Source organism: Mauremys mutica, chromosome 3 (genome assembly GCF_020497125.1).
Source record: "Mauremys mutica isolate MM-2020 ecotype Southern chromosome 3, ASM2049712v1, whole genome shotgun sequence".
NCBI lineage: Eukaryota > Metazoa > Chordata > Testudines > Geoemydidae > Mauremys > Mauremys mutica.
Genome location: NC_059074.1, coordinates 116,653,298 through 116,673,835, shown reverse-complemented (window position 1 = coordinate 116,673,835; position 20,538 = coordinate 116,653,298). Strand labels below are relative to the sequence as shown.

The following is a 20,538-nucleotide window of genomic DNA, read 5'->3' as shown; positions in this document are numbered from 1 at the left end:
CTGCAGAGCGTCCTGGTCATGGCCTCTTTCCATCATGTCCTTGATATCTGCCCAAAGGTATCGTAATTCCTACAGCTGGAGCGCAGCTGGGACTGGACAGCTTCCTCCCCACAAACAATGAGGTCCAGCACCTCACCGATGCTCCATACCGGGGATTGCCTGGTGTGTGGAGGCATGGTCACCTGGAAAGATTTGCTGAGAGCCCTCCATGCCTGGCTGAGCAAACAGGAAGGGGATTTTCAGAATTCCCAGAGAATTTAAAGGGTGGGTCTGATAGTCACCTGAGGACAGGGCAGTAGAGTTCAAAGTGATGACCTGAGTGGCTAGAACAGGCATTGTGGGATACTTCTGGAGGCTGATCAGAGCACATTAACAGACCAGGGCGTCCACACTGGAGCCGGGGTGCTCCAGCGGGGGTGCATCAAACGAAGTGGAGTACCCGGAGTGCTCTAGCCGCGGAGTCAGAACACTCTGTGCCTTGTCAGTGTGGACCGGTCGTGAGTTAGAGCACACTGGGCTGCTTTAATGCGCTCTAACTCGCAATTGTAGCCATGCCCGTAGAGTTGTCTTTAGTTCTCTTCCTGCATAATGCACAGGTCTGATGCTCTTGATGTTCCTACTGCAATGCTACATGGTGCCGCTTCGTTGGCTTTCATGTGACTAGTGTAGGTAACTCTGGCCATCTTTGTGTCACTGTGTACAACTTGTAACAGGTAAATACAGTCTTATAAATGTGTGTGATACGGATTAATATATATATTAAGGTCAGACGGGATCATTATTATCATCTAGTTTGATCTTCTGCATAACAGAGGCCATTTCACCCAGTAATTCCTGGATCAAGCCCAAATGTTACCCACAGTGCGTGTTAAACTGATTTGGGCTGAGGAATAAAATGAATAGCATAGCATGGCTTTTAGAAGTCCTTGCTGTCTCATACTGGGAAGCATGTATGTCTCTCTTTCTGTGTATGCACATGCTAAATAAAACCAAAACAAGCCAATGTGTGCAGATATAATGATTGGGGATGATCTTTATGCAGAATGCAAGCAATTAACAGGTTTTTTGGCTTCTGAAGCCTTTGGGAGATGTGTGTGTACTACAATGACTCTCTCTGCTAGCAATCTTTAGATTTTCAGTGTATAGCCAATGGTTTCTTGCAAACGTACACAGCTGCACTTTAGATCTTATAGTATGACATTTGTGGTGGTGTTATGACCTATTTTTCAGTGTCAGGTGTGACGAAGGTTCATGGTTGGCTCTTAATCGATATCTTCATGCCAAATGTTTTTATTAAGTCACTCTGGTGAAAGCCAAATTAAGTTACATTGTTACCTTTTTTTTAAACACTGATGTGACAGTACAGTTCATTTTTCTATTTATATAGCTTTCCAGGTATTGGAGTTCTATTTTGCTTGTAATTCTAAATCTTAAAACTAGGCCATAAATAACAGGAAAATCCCTACGGAAAATAATGAAAACGACTTATAACTCTAGCTGAAGATAACGAAAGAAAGATCCAGGGCTCCCATAATGTTATGTCTAAGATTTCTCTGAAAGTGAGCAATTTTAAAAATGAATTTTGGTTGCGCTTTAGCCAAGATTTCCCTGGGAATGGGCCACAGGTCTTTACATCATTATTTCTCCCTGGGATGTTTTTCACTCAGTACAGTATTGTGCTCTGATACTGTCTGCCTCTATTGAATACGTTTGTTTTGTTGGTGAAAACTCTGCAGTTAGAAATCATGCTTCAATCTGGACCTATAAATCTGAGTGCATTGCTGCTTGCTGTCTGTATCACAACCTGGATTAAAAGCTGCATGAACAGCTGTGCAGTTCACCATTGTCTGTTTTTTTCGTAGCGTTATTTACAGGGACTGATGTTTGCTAGACTTTTTCACTGGAGTATGAAACTGTGGCTGTATTTTTCTCATTAAATTGTCATGCTACAATTCAATATTAAACCTTTAGCCTTTTTAATAAATTATTTGAGATTATGGAAGGATCTTATGCCACTGTGGTGGTAAATATCCACATATTTAGTTCTGTTAAATAACAAAGCTATGAAAAGGGTAAATTGTTGTTGTAAAAAATAAACTAAAAAGTTGACATTTGCTTAAGGCTCTGCATTGTCAAACCTGTAAATCAGTCCTATAGGTACAGCATGGAACATACGAATGCCAGTTTCCCTCTACTTCCTTGCTAATGAATGCTATCCAGAAAGACTGCCTCTAACTGCTACACTACCACAGATGCTGCTTCACCAGTTGTAGCAATGGTTGGAGCACCAGTGTAGATAGGACCCATGCCTTCTTGCTAGTGTGTTGGCTAAACCTGCTTGGTATAGATGCAGTCCAAGGGGCGAGAGGTAATTCAGTCTGGATAGACATTCAGTTAATTCAAAATAACAAGTATGCTAATGCTGGTCAAGGTGATAAGATTTATCAGAGGTGGCCAATCCGCATGCGGCTCTTTTACAGTTAAAGTGCGGCTCGCGGAGCTCCCCCATACCGCGCCCCCCTCCATTCTTCGCTTACCAGACTGGAGGGAGCGGGAAACTTGGGGCTTCTGCCCTGCAGCAGGGTAGTGGGTGTAGGGGCTTCTGCCAGAGACAACTGGTGCCTGCTGTGTGTGTGTGTGGGCGGGGGGGTACAATTTAAAGGTTTGCCCCTTTAACAGCTTGAGTCAGACCCCCTTCTTACCCTCAGCATTCCCTCCCTGCAGCTCCCGTGTTAGCTCTGCTTGGAGAGGTAGTGGCAAGCAGCTGGGAGTTGTAAGGAGGGGCTGCTGCTTTAGCTCCATGGGGAGAGGCATTAGCAAAAGTAGCACCTCTCCCCATGGCTGCAGCTCCCAGTTTGCCGGCTCCAGCACCTGCCATGCAAGGAGGGGGCCCAGTGGCACCATTTGACCAAGTGGGGCCAGCAAACCCTGACAAAAATCTGGGGGGAGGCATGTGACCCCCACATACTCCCCCCTGACCCCCCCGCATCACTTCTGGCTTCTGCACAGCGGGGAGGGGTGTCTTGGGGCTTCATCCCCATGGGGCGCATGTGCCAGGGCTCAGGGCTTCAGCTGCAGTGGGGCTGGAGTCCCGGCAGGTGCGCCCTGGCTCTTGAACTTCTGAGATTGTTGCATGAGGTTCAGAGGGTCAGTAAATTTGGCTACCCTGTTATGTACAAAGCTTTGTTTTATCTTGAAAAAGGGTTATGGGTGAATGTGGACTCTATGGATTTAATTTCTGGGAAAACTTTAATAAATAGTATTTTCAGGTCAAATATATTTATGTACAATACAATATCCATCATATACAAGGACAACGATTGTCGCACAAGATGTGTCCTGGGATCTAGTGGGACAGGAGGTGTCCATTAGCAAAGCTGAAGACTGGATACCTCTTCTATCCCTGTTGTGATCTGCGTCATGTGAGGAAATGAGGAGGGAGGCATTCTCCTACGTGTGGCCAAGCTGGCAGGCAAACACTGGCAGTCCTTCCAATCCCATCTCTGAATGACAAGGAGAGAGAAGAAAGAACCCATACACGAGGCCATGCTGTTCTCTGCAACGTCAGCAGCTAGTAAGCACCAGACCTTGTTTGCATCACCAAGACCTACTTAAATGATTTGACAAAAATTTGGAGGAGCTCATATGCCCATAAGTAAACTTGACTGTGTAAGGTATAAGAGTTTTATAAAAATTATTTTTATGCAGCAGAGAGTCTATTATGTTGTGACCAGACTATTCTTTTTCTCCTAGCTTTTTTGTAATGTGATACTTAGGCCTGATCTACACTCGGGGGGATCGATCTAAGGTACGCAACTTCAGCTACAAGAATAGTGTATCTGAAGTCGACATATCTTAGATGGACTTAGAATCACTTACTTTGCGTCCTCGCGGTGCGGGATCTACGGCCACCGCTCCCCCGTCGATTTTGCTTCCGCCTCTTGTCGAGCTGGAGTTCAGCAGTCAATGGGAGAGCAATCGGGGTGGATTTATTGTGTCTACACAACATATGATAGATCGATAGATCGAGCGCTACCCGCTGATCCGGCGGGTAGTGTAGACGTACCCTTAGGATCAGATAATGACTGTGCTGTGACTGATTGACTGTGAAGCAATTTACATATACAGCCAAAAGCACCTTGAAAGAGGTTTGTTTGTTCTGCCTGATATGCTAGAATGGGGGTCAGCAATCTGTGTTAGAAAATTTTTCAAACGTCTCCTGGAAGCTTGCATCTTCTTTTAGCAAATCCAAAAAGCCCTCTAAGAAATGGCATAATCTGATGATACTGATGATACTCAAAGTGAGAGAATATTTTAGATAATTCAAGATGAATGGTAAAGCAAACATAACAAGAAATACCCAGAAGCGGGTGCTGAATACCTATTGCTAACTCTGATTTGGGGGTGGGGTCAGGTGGGGAGGGAACATGAATTAACACAGAAATTAGTTTCAACTTGCTCCTTTAAAAAAACAAAACAAAAAGCCTGTCAAAGGAACTTGAACTTTTTGGTTTGCTGAAGATTTCTGTGACTGCATCATTCCCTGACATTCCATGGGTTGCATATGGCTAATGGTGTCAGTGATGTCACTCTATAGGGTCCTATCAAATTCAAGACCATGAAAAATGCGTCACGGACCATGAAATTTGGTCTTTTGTGTGCTTTTACCCTATACTATACAGATTTCACAGGGAAGACCAGCGTTTCTCAAATTGGGAGTCCTGACCCAAAAGGGAGTAGCGGGGGGAGGGGGAGGGAGGGGTCACAGTATTGCCACTCTTACTTCTGCACTGACTTCAGAGCTGGGCATCCAGAGAGCGGCAGCTGCTGGCCAGACGCCCAGCTCTGAAGGCAGTGCACTGCCTGAAGCAGTGCAGAAGTAAGGGTGGCAATAGGATGGCATGGTATGGTATTGCCACCCTTACTTCTGTGAGGCTACTGGTGGCAGCTCTGCCTTTAGAGCTGGGCTCCTGGCCAGCAGCTGCTGGTGCTCTCCAGCTGCTCAGCTCTGAAGGTGGTGCTGCCACCAGCAGCAGCGCAGAAGTAAGGGTAGTAGTACCGCAAACCTCCCCCCTACAATAACCTTGTGGACGCGCCCCCCCCCAACTCCTTTTTGGGTCAGGACCACTACAATTACAACGCTATTAAATTTCAGATTTAAATAGTTGAAATCATGAAATTTACGATTTTTTAAAAATCCTATGACACTGAAATTGACTAAAATGGACCATGAACTTGGTAGGGTCCTATCCATAACATAGCACTTCCACTGTGCTGCAGCCTGCCTATATTAGAGCCAGCTGACACTCTCCTGAGCTTGCTGTGTAGTACCTCTCTCTAATATACACCTCTACTCCGATATAACGTGACCCGATATAACACGAATTTGGATATAACGTGGTAAAGCAGTGCTCTGGGCGGGCGGGGCTGTGCACTCTGGCGGATCAAAGCAAGTTCGATATACGCGGTAAGATTTTTTTTTGGCTCCCGAGGACAGCGTTATATCGGGGTAGAGGTGTCTCTCTTCTACCCTACGACACTTGGCTACTTCAGTCTGAGCTGCTTCTCTAGCTTCACCGAGCTGGCTTGCAGCTTTTCTAGGTCCTGTTTCCCTTTTCCATCTACCTGCTATGGTGCCCCTGTGCCTACTTCCTGCTTTCCTACTGTCACCCCCACCTACATTAATGATGCCACATGGTCCTCCTAACCGCTACAACTTTCATTCCCTTCAGTGCTGTAGTTAAGAAAATGAATTAATGGGGTTAAATGACAATAATAATTAATAATGAAAACATAATATCAGATATAAGAATCCAACACTGTAGTATCGCCAAAACATGGGATAGGTGGGGCCCTTAGCCGAGGATTGACATTCTTTAAAACCAGTAGAGGATTGGGTTGAGAGGTTGGGTTTTTTTGTTTTGTTTGTTTTCTTCCTCCAGGGATGGTTTCCCAATGGTAGGTGTCAGTGCTGCGGTAAATGCTGAAGTAATGGGAGCAGAGTAAGGCCTGGTCTACACTACGGGCGGGGGGTCGAACTAAGGTACGCAACTTCAGCTACGCGAATAGCGTAGCTGAAGTCGAACTACCTTAGTTCGAATTTCCTACCTGTCCAGACACCGCGGGATCGAACTCGCGGCTCCCCCGTCGACTCCGCCACCGCCATTCGCGGTGGTGGAGTTCCGGAGTCCACCAGATTAGACGCGATAGTTTGAACTCCGAGAAGTCGAACTCTCCACGTCGACCCGGCGGGTAAGTATGGACCTACCCTAAGACTGTAATATCCTCAGTTAGGAAGGTCAGATTTTTACAATGTCAGAATGTTTGCTTGAGAGTGACAAGGAAACAGATAAGACTTTGGCAGTCAACATGAGACCTAAAATGCTATCCAAAGTGTCCACTTAATTGGTTTCTCCAATTAGCACTAGAGTTTAGCTATTCTTTTACAGTCAGATGCTATATTGGTGTTAATGACTTTGGCAGATCAGATAATTTGTTTTACAGAAGGGAAACCAGGTATTGGTTTCTAAGTTTTCAGTCTGTTTCCATGTTATGTCCTAATTTAAATTGTCTGATATCAGCCCAGCATACAGATTAGGCAAAACAAATCGCTGTTGCATATATGTGGGTTCATGTTGTGTTGACAAATCTTTTTGTCCTCTATTAATATTGAGTCAATTTTTCTTTCTTTCATTGCTGAGTGACTGGTCTTTTAAATAGTGGAAATTTTAATTCCCTGTGCACAGTGAACTGTTGGCTAAGGCTGGAACCCAACTTTATTTTTTTCCTTTTAATAGTTCTGTTTTCTTTTCATGATTCAGAATGACCTCCTTAATCATGACAATTTGAGACTGGAAACTAGCTATAATTGTCTAATGACTGGTATCAGTGTGAATCCATACACTCAAATATTGTCCTAATTTTCTTTCACTGATACAGACTATCAAGTAACTCCTGGGATGTTTTGAGTGGTGATGAAGGGCTATTGTAGACAAGAGAGTCTAGACTGTTGTAAGGATCTGTTGCACATCCCCATTCTCCAAAAGTAAGGGGAGAGATTTGAACATTTTAAATAGACACTTTGGGATTCCTTGGAGGATTTTCGGGATATTAGTAACATGAACCTGACTAGGATTTTTTTTAAATAACTGGAAAAGAGGTTAGCTCTTATGTCTAGCCTCTTTGGTTTTTAGTACACACATTATAAAGCTATATCGCATATAATCATTATCTATTATAAACCCTTTTTCCATATCCCATACCTCGCTGACGTTCTAGAGCAGTGGTGCCCATACTTTTCCTGTCCCCGCCCCCCGTAACGGAATCTGTCAGCCCCCCTCCGTTATAGCACAGTTGGCTCAGCTGTGGCCTAGCCCAGAGTTGGGCTGGGGCTGACCTGGGCCCCATCACGTGCCCCCTTGTCCCCTGTGGTAGCTGAACCAGACCCTGCTGCGTGCCCCCGAACGTTCCTCCATTTGCGCCCCCCCGCCCCCCCCGGTGGCATGCCCCATGGTTTAGTGACCACTGTTCTACAGACATATTTGGAGTGGATTTATAACACTGAATATAGACTCTTTCCAACTTCATATTCTGAATTGGATTTTATGAGACGCAAGAGGAAAACTAGCTTGCTTTTCTGAATGGGCTACATTTTTTTCTAAATTACAGTGGTATACATTTCGAGTAACTCCATTGAAATCAATGGAGCTAACTATTTACAGAAGTGTGACTGAGATCAGAATCTGGCTGGCCCTGGATGTGCTACTGAATGATTCATTAATTTGCCAGAAGCTAGTCTACTTTTTTCTTCTTCTTTCATTTAGTTTTTTTTTTTTAAAGTTGCCTTATCACATACCGTACAGGTAATGGGTTGCCCTTCCTAGTAGAAGCACATATATTCGGTGTAGCTTTGATGCTACTGTCCATTGTGTAAATCTGCTGAAACTGAACTGGAAAGCAGGAGATACAATATTGTATTTCTTTTGAAGTGCTCTGCATCTAAAGAGTATCTGAAGAACTAAGCTTTCTGGAAAATCCAAGTTCTCTGAAGCATCCGGGTTCTGCAGATGGAAAAAAACTGAAGTGTATTAGAGAATCTCTGCATTGCACAAACTACATATATAAAACTGATTGATAGAATCTGGAACATTTCAGATAGTTGGAGGAGATGGAATGTTGCTGATGTATCAAGATTCTCATCACATGATGCATTTTGAGTGCTGTTTTTAAAAATGTTTTCCAAATTCTTTTGTTAAGCAGACTTACATGAGTTTGTCTGAAATTTCCTTTGCCCTGTTACAGGAATATGAGCTCTTTTGGCTTACATACCATACATAAATATTTCATTCACACTATGGGAAATTCAACAATAGGCTATAAATCTGGTTGCAATTTCAATTTAAAATATAAAAAATATCTCTAACACATGTTCCTTAGTGCCGGAAAAAAAAATCAGTGTGAATCCTTAATATAAAAATGCTGGGTTTCAAGGTCTTCATTTCCTGATTTTTTTTTTCATAAAAATTATTACCTTTTCATCACTTTGGTCTTAAACATGTTTCCCTCCATGAATAATCCTTGTGCTTTGGAGTTGACTGTTTTGGATTAATAGCCACATAATTTGGTAGCATTATTTCAGTTTACAAATATTCTCATATAGTGACCATGAAAGTACTGTTCTTAAGGGTTATTTTGAAAAGCACAGGATTTTTCTTTTAAATACATATTTTCAGAAATAGATGTGATTGTAGAGATTCAAGAAGAGGAAAAAATGAATAGGGAAAAGCCCCAAGGAAACTGAAAGGCACAATTATATTTCTCATGGGGATGTGCACATTAATGTGTCTGGTGTCTCTTTGTGTAGAGTTCATTTAAAAAAAAAAAAAAGCCAAAGAATCAGTCAAGAAAACTGGGTTAGCACCCAGGACAGATACTAGGAACACGAATATTATGTCCAAGGGGAAAAAAAAAATTTTTTTTAGTAGTCCAAGTAAAATGTAGTTGCTTGAGGTGTCTGTACAATTTGTAATGGAAACTATGGGCTTCCAATGGGAAGTGATGGGAAACAGTGGCCTACAGAAGAGGCATTAAAAATGAGGAATGCCAAATATGTACTGTATATTAGCCTTTTTGTTTTTAAAAAGTGAATATTTTAAACAATGAAGGCCAGACTTTCTGGGAAAAGAGTTTGCATACCCCAAAGGGGAATTTGGCACACGTGAGAGAGAGAAAACACTAGACTCAATTTTCAGAACCCTCAAGGACTCGTCAAAATAGACTGCAATTTTAATAAGTGACAGTGCACTAGGAAATTCGTGCTCAGCCAACTTGCATCTGGGCACTAATGCAGGTGTTGGCAGCACATAACAGCTTTTTTTTTTTTTTTTTTAAAGCACATGTATGTCAACAGTCATGTATATGGGTACATCCACACAGGGTTCGACCGATCACAACAACTAAGCATGCATAATTCTTGGAAAGGGACAGACTGCCTCATCCCAGTGGTGCCTATTGCTGCTGTTCATTGCTTGTAGGCTGCCATCAGAGCAAGTTGAGTGCATTAAACAAGTTCCAGCCCACATGAGCTTGCAGGCTGCAAGGATCCTGTCAGTGGTGGCTGTAGCTTTTTTGCCGCCCCAAGCATGGCAGGCAGGCTGTCTTCGGCGTCTTGCCTGCGGGAGATCCACCGGTCCTGTGGCTTCAGCGTACCCGCCGCCGAAGCCACAGGACCGGCGGCAGGCAAGCCGCCGAAGGCAGCTTGACTGACGCCCTCTGCAGCGTGCCGCCCCAGGCACACACTTGGAGAGCTGGTGCCTGGAGCTGCCACTGGATCCTGTGGCTAGAAATTGTATGGCAGTAGTCACTTTACACTTTGCTGCTATTGTATGAACACATTGCATTTAACTTGCAAAGTCCCCTTTCATTTTCTCACAGATATGGATGTGGCAAGCCTATATGTCTGGAACACTTGGTTTTCTGTCACCTCTGGCAAGTTGATGAGTTGTACTCAGTACTCTCATCTTTCATCGTTTCTGTTCAGGATATTATTACTGTTTCCATTGGTGATATCTGGAACCCCCACTCCAAACTCAGTGTAGAAGGAAAAATAAATATTAATACTAAGCTTTTGAAAACATATTGATACATTCTTGTCAACTTTTACAATATATGTTGGATATTATACAATTGTTATGTATATGGGCTATATTTCAGATATGTAGCTCTCATGTCTAGCTGTGTATTTTGTCAGTCACAGTGATGCATCAGTATAAAGCTGACTGATTTGTGTGATTTGTTTTCCTTTATTCTGTTTAATTATGTATACAAGTTGGAGAAGGGCATTAAGAGGACTGCATCAACTTTAAAAACACTTTTTTGTTTGAATATTTTTTACCTTCTATTCTTATAATAATCTTAGATGTTAGTTCTAATTGTAAGGGATTAGAGAAGAGATTTTTCTTCATTTGATTACACGATGTATAGTTGCTTTTCATTGGTTCCTTTTCATAGTCAGTTTCCTCTGTTTTTAAAGATCTTCCATGCAGCACCAAAAGATGGAATTTATTTATTTGGCAAAACTAGGAAAATTATAATTGTAAAAAATCAACAAGGGAGCTCAGACAGCAGGTGTAGTATCTGGAACTAGTTTATATATACATACAAAAACAAAGCTAACTAGATTTCATGGTGACTTGGGGGCTTTCAACTTTTGCAGTGAGGAATGGATGGTTCAGGGAATGACAGTAAATGCAATTCGTCTCCTATAAATCATGGAAATGTTGAGACGTGAAACATCTTGATTACTTTGACTTTGTGTCCCTTCCCTTCAGTGTGGTGTTCTTCTGTTTTTTTAAACTGGACTTTTTTTTTCCAAAGTACACGCCTCGATTTTTCTTGCTTCCTATAAAGCTCATCGCTTATCTCGTCTGCTAAATAGTACAGATTGTTACTTGCTGTGTTCTTCTGTAAGGGTCTTGAGTCAATCCTAATAACCGATTCAGGGTGGGCTGAACAACATAGCAGCAGGCCTTGTTCCCCAATTGAAAAGATCCCAGTAAGGAGTACAGTCCTCCACAGCGCTACACTAATCTGAAGCTAAGGGGAGCATATCTATTTGGGCATACTCCTGGAGTGTGCACTCAATTGAGAGCATGTTCCATGTTAGGCATGTGTCTGTTTTGTAGACCAGACTACTTGGTGCGCTTGTTCCCTTTTTTGCCAATATGCAACCTCATGTTAGACGGTGATTGCTTGATAACCTATATTGGTGACAGCATTTCTTTGTGCTGTTTACAGTTAAACAAAAATTATAATTGGTTTGTGTCTCTCACTCTCTTGGTAGGCTTGGATGATTGCCTGCAGCAGTATGTCCCCAAATTTGAACGGGAGAAGATAAATGGTGAACAGCTGTTACAGATTTCCAATCAAGATCTCGAAGAGTTGGGTATCTCTCGAATTGGACACCAGGAACTGGTTCTGGAGGCGGTGGATCTTCTTTGTGCACTGGTCAGTTATACAGTGAACATATAGATGTGGTTTAAGAAACTTCTTGTGCTCAAAATGAAACTGTAGAAAATTGTTTAATTCAGATCAGTGCCATCTCAGTAGTTCTTGCTTCTGTTTCCCCCTGTTAACATACTAAGTTACGGGTTGTATTTGAAGAATGAAGTTATTTGGGTGGCACTAAGGTAAAATCATGTGGTTCCTGTCACTTTACACATTACCGAGAAAAATAAGTACAGTGCATTGGTCATAAAAAAGACATTGTGGAAATGGCAGATGTTAATAATTGTTGATACGAACTAAACTAGGCTAGCCGCATCCCTTCTCCATAAAGTAGCAAAACTATAGAACTCTGTACTCTTGTAGATAATTATAAAGAGGCCTTTAAAAATGATTTAAGGAATATTTTGATGGTAGGAGTACAGAACAGGAGGACTAAAAAAGTCGTCGTATCTGAAATTTCAGCTGTTCCCTCCTTCCTGTTGTATAATTGTATGGGTTTTAAATGTAGACCTGCTTTGGAATGAATGCATAAATTGCTGTCTGTATTGGTGGTACAGTATTAGATACAGTTTATTTAAAAGCCATGGTTTGGACACACTTTGAGTATGTGTTAGATGTAATGCTATGAGCTAGAGCCAGAAATATATACAATTACATCACTGAGAATGGTGGGAAAGAATTCTCAACAATTCTTTTGCCATTACTGGCCTACATTCCATTCATTATGTAACATTTGTTGCACTGAGTGTATTCTTCTTAAAATGGACAGAGCTTTTACTTCGTATGAAACGTGCTATTCTTGCGTCGGAAAGGTGGTACAGAGATCATTTGTGCTTGATTAAAACAAGGACAAAATGGGATATCCTATAACACAGCAACTGTGTTTCATCAAAAGAATTTATAAATATTTTGTTCAAATACTTCAGCCAAAGCATTTGTACAATAGCAAAGGCTTTTTTCCTAATTATTTTTGTGTACCAATATTTTTTTTAATGTTAAGTGAAGATTAATGGAAGAACTGAAATATCATTCATGCTGTGGGGGCGGAGTATAGTGTTTCAGGCAGGGGGGAGAGAGTCTAATGAAGTAGTAAATGTACTGTATACTGGCTTGAGTGAAATAATGGATGTGGCAGCCACCCTAAGGCATTTTTTCCCTTACTATTATAATATTAGAATAAAACAAAGCTGGATGACTGCCAGAACCTAAAGCTGTGTTTTATCTCCTACAATTTCCTCCTAATTTCCTTTGTAGACAAGAGTTTTGACCTCAGACCAATTTCTGGAAATACTTTGTGTAGTACAGCTCAAGTTAATGCATTAGACAGAGTTCATATGCTGTAACTGAAATGTCCTTGTTCTTTTTTTGGGTGGAGGGAGTTTTGGGGGGAGGTGTTCCTCTGTTTTAGCTATGTCCTTTGTTGTCATCTTAATTTCTTTTTTGAGTTTTAGGAAAGGCTTTGTATCAAATCAGCCTTAATTTTGTGCTCCAGTGTTTCTGCTTCATGTTTGGATGTCAGTCAGTTTTTCATGACTTTGCTAGCGCTTGCACTTTTCATGTGAGGGAGAATGTCTCCTCCTCCTTCTCCTTCCCCCTACCATCCTCAGGTCCTTCAGATACAGTTTTATGCATTAATGCGTTCTGGTATTTTGTGCTGAAGTGACTGTTTTTTCACTAAAATTTTAACCCCTGAATTAAAAAGCCAAAAAATAAACCATAATTACTATTAGAAGCATACCTTCTTCCTCTACCTCCTATGATCTACTCCTACGTGACCTGGCACATATTAAATGACTTCTCTGGATTTATACCCCACAATGTGGCCTTGTCTAGGATCTTGATGCTTTTTTGCCTTTATGAAAGATTGCCCTTTCCCCTAGTCCTGTCTAGCATGGTTCTTTTCTGGACCTCTTTCAAGAGTGTCCTCTGGTCCCACTGCATACCACAAGAACTCCTGTGACCCCCAAAGAAAGAAACATAGAGTTGCCTTTGGAGCATCTTTCTCCTTAAATGGTCGCCAGATTGTCAATCTCTGAGATTTTTTTAGGGCCATCCAGCACTGAATAAAGGAGAGTCTGTGGCTAAGATGTCATTATGAAAAGGACATCAAAGAAAATCTACCACATTGAAGGATGAAAGCTAATGATATTAAAATGCCACTGTCAACTTGAAAATAACTTCCATATGTAAATGTTGTCTGTTCCTGTAGGAAACCACCCCTAAGATAGTATAGTATAAGTGAAGATTAAAGTAGGTCTGTTTTTTCCTGTTTATTTACGTTGTGCATTTGACAGTTCATTGAGTGAAATCAGTTTCATGCTTTGATTGTATATCCTCCTCTTAGTCTTTTCAGAAGAGTGTTTACCAGTAACACCTGCAGCAGTACTGTAACTCAAGAGACAAGACAGCAGGCAAGTGTGCGCTCTGAGGAAAGGGCAAAGGGCTCCCCTCGGAGCATGTACGTTTATTGCATTTGAGCCTGCCTAAAATACCCTTCTCAACAGGTAGATGGGGCAGAAGAAACTTTTTTTTTTAAAACTTGGATTAAAAGGGTGCTCTGTCAGAAAATGAACTTTTAAAAAAAATCAAATTGAGTATCTCTGGCTTTACATACATTAAAGGAGGAGAAAACAGGGTTGTATTTGCTGGGGAGCAGACACTTCAGTTGACTGAAATTTTAAAGGGACATACATTTGCTTTTTAAACTCCAGTTAAACCACAGAAACGGTGGCACATATTTAAAAAATAAGATGTCACCGTGAAGGAGAAATGTGCAAAAATCACCTGAAAGGGTGGTAAAATTGTGGAACATCTTGCCAAGGATATGACTAGAAGAATGAATGAAGAACAATGCAGGCATTAATGGGAAATAGCTTCATCTTTAGTTTGCTCTCGGGATTAGGGTCCTGAATTCTCCTGTATCTTATAATACTCCTATATATATTACAGTGCAGACTAGAACTTCAACCATCATAGAAAGATGCAGCTGTTTTTTATCTCTACCTTAGAGTTGAGGATCTTGGTGTGGCGGATCTGCCTTTGTTAGTTTTGCCTGATAGGACAAACTCTTCCCTCATGCTGTAGCAATGCTTGTGATGTTGTATCTGTGTGGTACAGTACAGTGTAATGATATTTGGTGTGTCATTGTCTTCAGCATCATGTGAAAAATTGATCAGATCATGCATGGCACAAGACCATCATATCAAGTTGTATCATGATGGCATTTTTAGAGGATTCCAGTACAAAGTGACATCATATAAGCAGTTATTGCAGAATTGACCTGAAAAATTAAAGGTGAACCAGGATGGATAACAACCTTTGTTTTAGGTTAAGTGTACTCTGCTGTGCTTGTGCGGTAACTGTCCATGTATATAAATTTATAACTTGAGTTCGTGGAGGTTTCAAGCCAGCAACTTACCCCAGCACTGCATTCACTTTAACGTTTTGAGGCTGAAGGAAATTGGAATCAATGTATATTCAGACTTGACACTTTCTTGGATCTTTTGCCCCTCCCTGCAACACTTTATTAAGAAGTCTCCAGTTGAAAATATTTTTTTAAATGTCAGCTACTTCTGTTTCAGTTACCTAACTTAAGTAGTTGTCAGATCAGTGTATTCTTTAGTAGACTCTAAACTATAACATGGTTTGATGGGAGTGGGGGGAGTAGACACACTTTGAGGTGTGTTCTTTAAGCTGTACCCTTGCATATCTCTTCCCAAACTAATGAAGAACCAGATAGGACTGTCTGACATAATGTGCTCCCGAGGGCCCACTTCTTTGTGTGTTTTGATGAAAAATGAAGTTTGTTGTATTGAACTAGAAAACAGTTTCCATATACATAAGCAACAAAACTGTCTGTTCTTGAAATAATAATCAGTTAAAACATTAATATCGGGTTGTTTTAAACTTCTTCTTTTTAAAGCAAAAAGCTAAGTTTTTTGGGCTTCAGCTACCTGCCAAACATCGGCGACTGATACTGTGTATAAATAGGGAGGGCAGGCATGATTGGAGCATAGGACTGAGTGCCAGCAATTCCTGGATTCTAATCCTGACTCTAACTCCTTTGGTGGCCTCTGGTGAGTCACTTAATTTGTTCTTAAAGATGGAGAAACTAAAATGAAGTGGATTATATTTAGCCAGCTCCTGGCGGTGTTGAAGATTGACTGACTGATATTTGTAAAACATTTTGAAGATTAAAAACGTTAATTCACATGAAAGAAGGTCTGATTAAATCAAAGAATTAATTGGAGGAGATCAAGCATCAAAATAACATAGGTGTTCAGATACCATGATATTAGGTGCAGAATGAGAACTCAAATAGAATGGAACAGAGTTAAATCCAATCTGGAAACACTCATTTTCCCATAAAACCTGTGAGAGAGAGTGATTTTTCTTTCAAGCAGTTGTGAAATTGCAGGTTCTTCTTTGAGTCGTGTCTTGATGGGTGCTTGGCAGCGTTCCGGAGTGAATAATGTGGAACAGATGGGTACTAGAGATTATACACCAAATACACCATCTAGTTCCCCTCTCTACGCCCCACAACACCTTTCCCCATCCCTCTTCTGGGATCTTTTTCACGAGAGTCGACTATGTCAAGAGGTAGATCAACTCCTACAGTTAGGAGCTATAGAACAAGTACCTCAACATCTATGGGGCAAGGAGTTCTGCTCTCGTTAAACTTCCCAATTCACAAAAGGAAGGGAAGTTGGAGACCTGTCCTGCATGTCAGAGCTCTCAACAAGTTTGTTGAGGCTCAAAAGTTCGAGATGGTCACTTTATCAATGATCAGTCTCCCTGTTCCAATGATGGACTGGACGCCTACTTTCATATTTCAGTATTACTGGCTCACAGATTTATCAGATTTACTCAGATTTTCTCAATTACCAATACAGAGTCCTCCCTTCAGACTTTCATTAGCCTTGAGAGTATTTTTCACAGTTCTCTCAGTGGTAGCCACTCATGTACACTCACAAGGGATAATGATCTACCGTTATCTAGACGATTGTCTCTTCAGAGCCTAGTTGCTCCAGGTGGCTTGTCAAGCCACTGACGACATGATATGCTTGTTCACAGATCTGGGCCTTCAGCTCAACACCAAAGCCTTCCTACCTCAAGACAGGTTCCTATCCCTGATGTTACTCATAGATGCAGCTCAATGCATACCTCAAATACTGGCCAGACTCTGCCTCCAACTCCTGGGGCATATGGTGGCGAGCACAGCTGTGATACCGCATGCCCGACTCCACTTGCAATGCCTACAACTATGGTTCAGTTCGGTTTACAGGCCGAACAGAGACAGTGTGGACAAACCCCTGTCACTACTTACCAGGATCAAAAACTGCCTGGCCTGATGGAAGAACCCAGCCAACGCATGCAAAGGGATTCCTTTCTCATAGGCATCACCATTGTCGCTCCTTATCACTGATGTATTGCTTAGAGGATGGAGCAAGCCTCTAAACAGCCATGCGACGCAAGGCAAATGGTCATCTGTGGAGATATCCTTACACATCAATCTCCTTGAATTGAGAGTTGTCAGGAACGCCTGCACCCATTTCCTCCTGCTGAGAGCAGGATCACATACGAAGATCCTAATGGACAACATAGGCTGCATGTACTACGTGACCCGCCAGGGAGGGGCCAGGTCACCCTCTCTGTGCACGAACGCGATGAGGCTATGGAATTGGTGCATCTCTCACGGCATCACCTTGTCCACAGCTTACTTCCCGGGCTCTCAGAACTTGATAGCAGACAAGCTCAGTTGCAAATTTCTGCATGACCACGAATGGGAGATGCACCTGTCAGTTCTTCACAACTTGTTCGTGCAGTGGGGAACACAGTCCACAGACCTGTTCACTACTTACCAGAACAAGAAGTGTCCATGATACTACTCCAGGGTAGAGATGGGACAGTAGTACTCTCTGGGAGATGCTCTCCTTCTCTCCTGGGACAAGGACCTTCTTTACGCCTTCCTTCCATTTCTTCTTCTGCTGAAGATCCTGCTAAAGATAAAGGGGGATGGAGCTCACATAATCCTGATTTGCTCCTACTTGGCCAAAACAGACCTGGTACCCTTACCTGATGCAGCTTGTGATGTGCTTGCTGATCTCCCTTCTGAACTCTCTGCACCTCCTCTCACAGGACAAAGGTCGTACCATACATCCCAACTTGGGGATTCTCTGCCTCAAAGTATGGCTCCTACATGGTTCCAGCACCTAGAAAGGTCATGCTCAAGGGAAGTGCAGGAAGTTCTGTTACACAGTAGACAGTCCTTCACGCAATGCACTTACCTGCAGAAGTGGTTCCAGGTTTCAGATTTGGTGCATGTCTTAACAAATCTTTCCGGTGTCAGCAACTCTTTCACATATTCTGGAATATGCTCTGACTTTTAAAAAAATTGGGGTTATCCCTGAGCTCTCTCAGGGTCCACTTAACAGCCATCACAACATTTCACTGACCCATAGAGGGATACTCAGTACTATCGCATCCAACCACTAAAGGTTCCTTAAAGGTATAACTAACCTCTTCCCTCAACCTTGACTTTCTACCCCGCATGAAACCTAAACCTGGTACTGAAAGGGCTGACCAGGCCCCCCTTTGAACCTATGTCTACCTGTTCACTGACATACCGATCGGTGAAAACGGCCTTTCTGATAGCAATCACCTCGGCTAGAAAAATAGGGGAGATAGCTGCTTTAATGGTGCAGCACCCTTACACAGTATTTCTTCCCAGGCAAGGTTATGCTCAGGCCGCATCCAAAGTTCATTCCTAAGATAACATCCTCATTTCATATGAATCTGTCTATCCATCTTCCCATCTTCTACCCCAAGCCTCACCGAGACAATAGGGAGGCCATACTGTATACCTTAGACGTTAGGAGAGCCCTTGCATTCTACCTTGATGGGACAAACACCTTCAGGAAGTCCCCTAAACTGTTCCTCTCCATGGCGGAAAGATCAAAGGGCTCAGTAGTATCAGCCCAAAAACTCTGTAAGTGGGTCTTGAATTGCATCAGACAGTGGTACCAAATTCGTAACATGATCCCTCCAGATGCTATCCATACACATTCCATAAGATCGATCTCCTTATCTGTTGTCTTCTTTAAGGATGATCCTATTGCAGGGATCTGCAGAGCAGTGATTTGGGTGTTAGCCCACACCTTCACAGATCACTGGGGACTCCGCCTCTGATGCCATCTTTGGCTCCATAGTACTGTCATCTGTGACTGACCCAACTCCGAAGTCCCAGCCCTCCAAAAGGGCTGCAGCTTTGTAGTTACCTACAATGGAGCATCCATACGGACACTCCTCGAAGAAGTTGCTACTCACCTTGTTCAGTAATGATGGTTCTTTGAGATGTGTCTCCCTATGGGTGCTCCACAACCCACCCTCCTCCCCTCCACTTGGAGTTCTTGTTTATGACTCTGTGGTAGAGCATGAACTGAGGACAGTTAGCCCACATGCGCTGACTAGCCTCGTGGCGCAGCACAAGGGAAGAAAGCTCATGCACGGGCCTAGTGGACACTGCTACCGAAGTACTCCGATCAGCAGTGCAGGGAAGCAGTACCCGTAGGGACACACATCTTGAAGAACCATTGTTGCTGCACAAGATGAGTAACTTCTTTGAGTGCAATAGTGATAACTGTTGGCACAAATTAGGCATGCAGTTGCATTCTCATTTTTATGCATATGACTGCATGCCTGAGTGCTTGAAACTCAGGCCTTGGGAATTCTGCACTTGTCCCCCACCCTGCCTCATTTGAAAGGATCACAGCTCTTTACAGAGTGGTTCTAACCACTTCATCGCTTGCTGTCCTTGAGGGTTAAAAAGACCTATAACATTTTCAGTCCCTAGTGAAGGGAAGGGATATTCTGTGTGCCCTCTCCCCTTGCCAGAGTAATTAGGCTTTTATACTCTTCTGGCACACAGCTATTTTCACATTCTTGTGGCTGCAGGAGCTGGCTCGGCACTCAGAGCTGGTGGTGAGGAAGCAAGCACACCAAAAACAAACAAACATTGCAGCATTGTGTAAGAGAGGATGAAAAAACTTGGCTGCAAGAAACTCGTCAGAATGATGTTCTCCTGTTTGTTTTTCTTTAAATCGAAAGGTGGCAAGTTTATATGGCTACAGAATGTAATGCTCAGACTTTGTTTATTAAAGCCAAAATTTTTCCTGCTCTAGGATGATGGAAAACTTAAGGATATCCTCTGCTCTTGGAAGGGTGTTGTTTCTTAGACCACATCCTCTCTCATCTCAGCAACACATCTCTAGCTATACTCTAGATACTGTGTGCTCCCTTGTCAAGTGCTTTAGTAGACTTGTGCAGTGTATACCCACTGGACTCTGGCCAGAAATGGGAGGCAGTTTTAAAGGCAATTTGGTGGCTGAAAAATCCCATTATGTTTTAGCTTTGTGGATTCTTGTGGGGAGTTCTGTAGACATTTTTTTGGGGAGGAAGATTTTCTTTTTATTTATTTTTATTTTATTTTAAAAGTTCCAGGTCACTTGTGCTAGTTTTTCAGTCCAAGGTATCCCAGACTTCATTATGCACGTTTGACCGGGAAAGCCACAGAGTACATGCAACTTGAGTAGAGTGGAGCACAATCTGCATAAGAGATCCTACATCAGGAATATTGCCAGCAAAGCTGGAGCGCTGGTCAAGTAAGCTTAATGGAGTGGGAAGAGGCGTTTTCGAAGGCCATTTAAGAGGGCTGCTGGGAGAAATGCTATGATTGAGGGGAGGAAGAGGAGGAGGACTGAGATTTGTATGGGGACAACTGGTTTGTTGTCTCTTATCTCTTACAAATCAGTATATTAGCACTTAGATACAAAGTGCAGTTGAAAATCATCAGAAGGCTTCCCCATTCCCGGCATGTGTTATAATCCAACATGTTCCTGTAATTACTCTGAGTTGCTGTGTAGGTTTTTTTTTTTTTTTCCCCCCCCTTCTTTCTAAGTGATCTTTGTGCTGAAGTGGTGCCCTTGGGCTGTGTTTAAACAGAGGTTTTTGTAAAGTCCATTGTTGCCATGGCAT

At 42.4% G+C, this 20,538-nt stretch overlaps 1 protein-coding gene across 2 annotated transcripts in view; it reads left to right on the top strand.

The window, feature by feature from the left end:
• Positions 1-20,538, top strand: part of CNKSR3 (CNKSR family member 3) — a 201,249-nt gene that overhangs the window by 138,993 nt on the left and 41,718 nt on the right. For both annotated transcript variants that reach the window (XM_045009409.1, XM_045009408.1), the window contains exon 2: positions 11,342-11,505. Coding sequence is in view for 1 of the 2 variants with exons in the window: in XM_045009408.1 (XP_044865343.1) it covers positions 11,342-11,505 (164 nt within the window). In the remaining variant the exon portion in view is untranslated. The remainder of the gene's footprint in view (positions 1-11,341; positions 11,506-20,538) is intronic.